The 1,600-nt window shown below is 38.6% G+C and overlaps 1 protein-coding gene across 1 annotated transcript in view; it reads right to left on the reverse strand.

Annotated features, from left to right (window-relative positions):
• Positions 1-1,600, reverse strand: part of LOC119588717 (ras-related protein M-Ras-like) — a gene marked incomplete in the record, with an annotated part of 28,774 nt that overhangs the window by 15,688 nt on the left and 11,486 nt on the right. The window contains 1 exon segment of the mRNA XM_037937355.1: positions 29-191. Coding sequence (XP_037793283.1) covers positions 29-191 — 163 coding nt within the window.

The following is a 1,600-nucleotide window of genomic DNA, read 5'->3' on the forward strand; positions in this document are numbered from 1 at the left end:
ATAAAATAAAAAATCACAAACACCGCACCTCATGGAATGCCGAATCAACATTGAGTGGTGGATCCTTCGCACTAGTCTCTATGTAGGAGAGGTTCAGCCTGTGAGCGAGTTCCCGGCCCATTTCCTCAGACACCTTCCTCATGTGTACCAGATCCACCTTGTTGGCCACTAGAAGCATCGGGTACGACTCTCTGAAAAGTAGACAGGGCCGATGAGACACTTGGTAAACTGTAGCCACCAAATTTGGGTGGGACTCTCTACCATCTGAGGGAGGATCAGAAAAAGCCCATACTCAGCAAATGGGGAGCGTTCCAAACTTAGATTCTCGGTGGTTTCTCTGATTTGCAAGAGGCTGCATGGGCACTCAAAAGGGCTTGTCAGATGTGGTGCACAGACACTGCCGCGGGTCTTCTACTGCTACTGGGAGCTGCTAGGGTACTCGGGAGAGTTGAGACTTCCCTTACCACTAAGAAGGAGCTCAGATGCCAAGGAGAAGAAGTTATAATGGTGGAAGGGTATATATTCAGTGGGCATGTGAACCAAACTTTCAAAAGAATGTTAGGCACTTGCATTAAAGCAAGAATAATATCTAACATTTACCTAACATTGCTCTTATCAAGCTTAGAAGGAATGAATATGTCAATAAACAATTGCATATTACCAGTTAATAAAGAAATAACACTAATAACAACAGATACATACATATAAAAAACATGAAGCAGTCAGCAATCTAAAGCTGAAACCCAATAACTAAGTAACAAAACCACAAGTCTGAGCATAATACCAAACCATTAGAGACAAACAAAGTGATACATGTCAAGTTACTTGTTAAGAATAAACAATGAAACAAAGAGAAACAATAATAACAATAATGGCACAAAATATACTTGCATACTGTCAGACACTGAGAGGACAAATAGAGAAATGAATGAGAAACAAATGAACAGCAAAGATGAAGAGGAAGGTGGAAATAAATAGATATAGGTACTCCAAGCAAAATACTTACAAGATTCTCCTATAAAATGAAGCAGAAATGAGATAAATACGTCATAACAACAAGGAGGTTTCAGTGCACGATCACAGAGAAATGTAGAGAAAATCTTAACAAAAATGGGGCAGAATCTCTTTTATTTTCCTCCCTTTCTCTCTCTGAGGGGACCAAAGCAACATTTACAGAAAACTCTGGGCACAGACTCTTTCTTTCTTTCCTGCCAGAAATACCAAACAAGATGATTGAGAATTTCTAAGAAAAAGCAGACAAATATCATAATTCCATTAACTCATTACTACAGATGCCAAAAACACAGGACACACAAGGAGCAGTGCGACTAACACACATGCTGATCTGAGAGCATTACCACCCTATAAAAATTTCCAAGCTCCATAAAACCTAGTGACATAATGTGAAATCTCTCAGAATATCCCAGTAAATGTAACTGAAATTCCAATATAATTTCATCTATTCCAGGCCTATTTATTCAAATACAAGAGACAATCCAATCCTAAGGATGTAAAGTATAAGTCTACTTACTTACCTTTGAGAAATTGCTGATAATTACAAATAAAGCATAACATCACTCTGATCATGATTACCTTGAAG

Source organism: Penaeus monodon, chromosome 24 (assembly GCF_015228065.2).
Source record: "Penaeus monodon isolate SGIC_2016 chromosome 24, NSTDA_Pmon_1, whole genome shotgun sequence".
Classification (NCBI taxonomy): Eukaryota; Metazoa; Arthropoda; class Malacostraca; order Decapoda; family Penaeidae; genus Penaeus; species Penaeus monodon.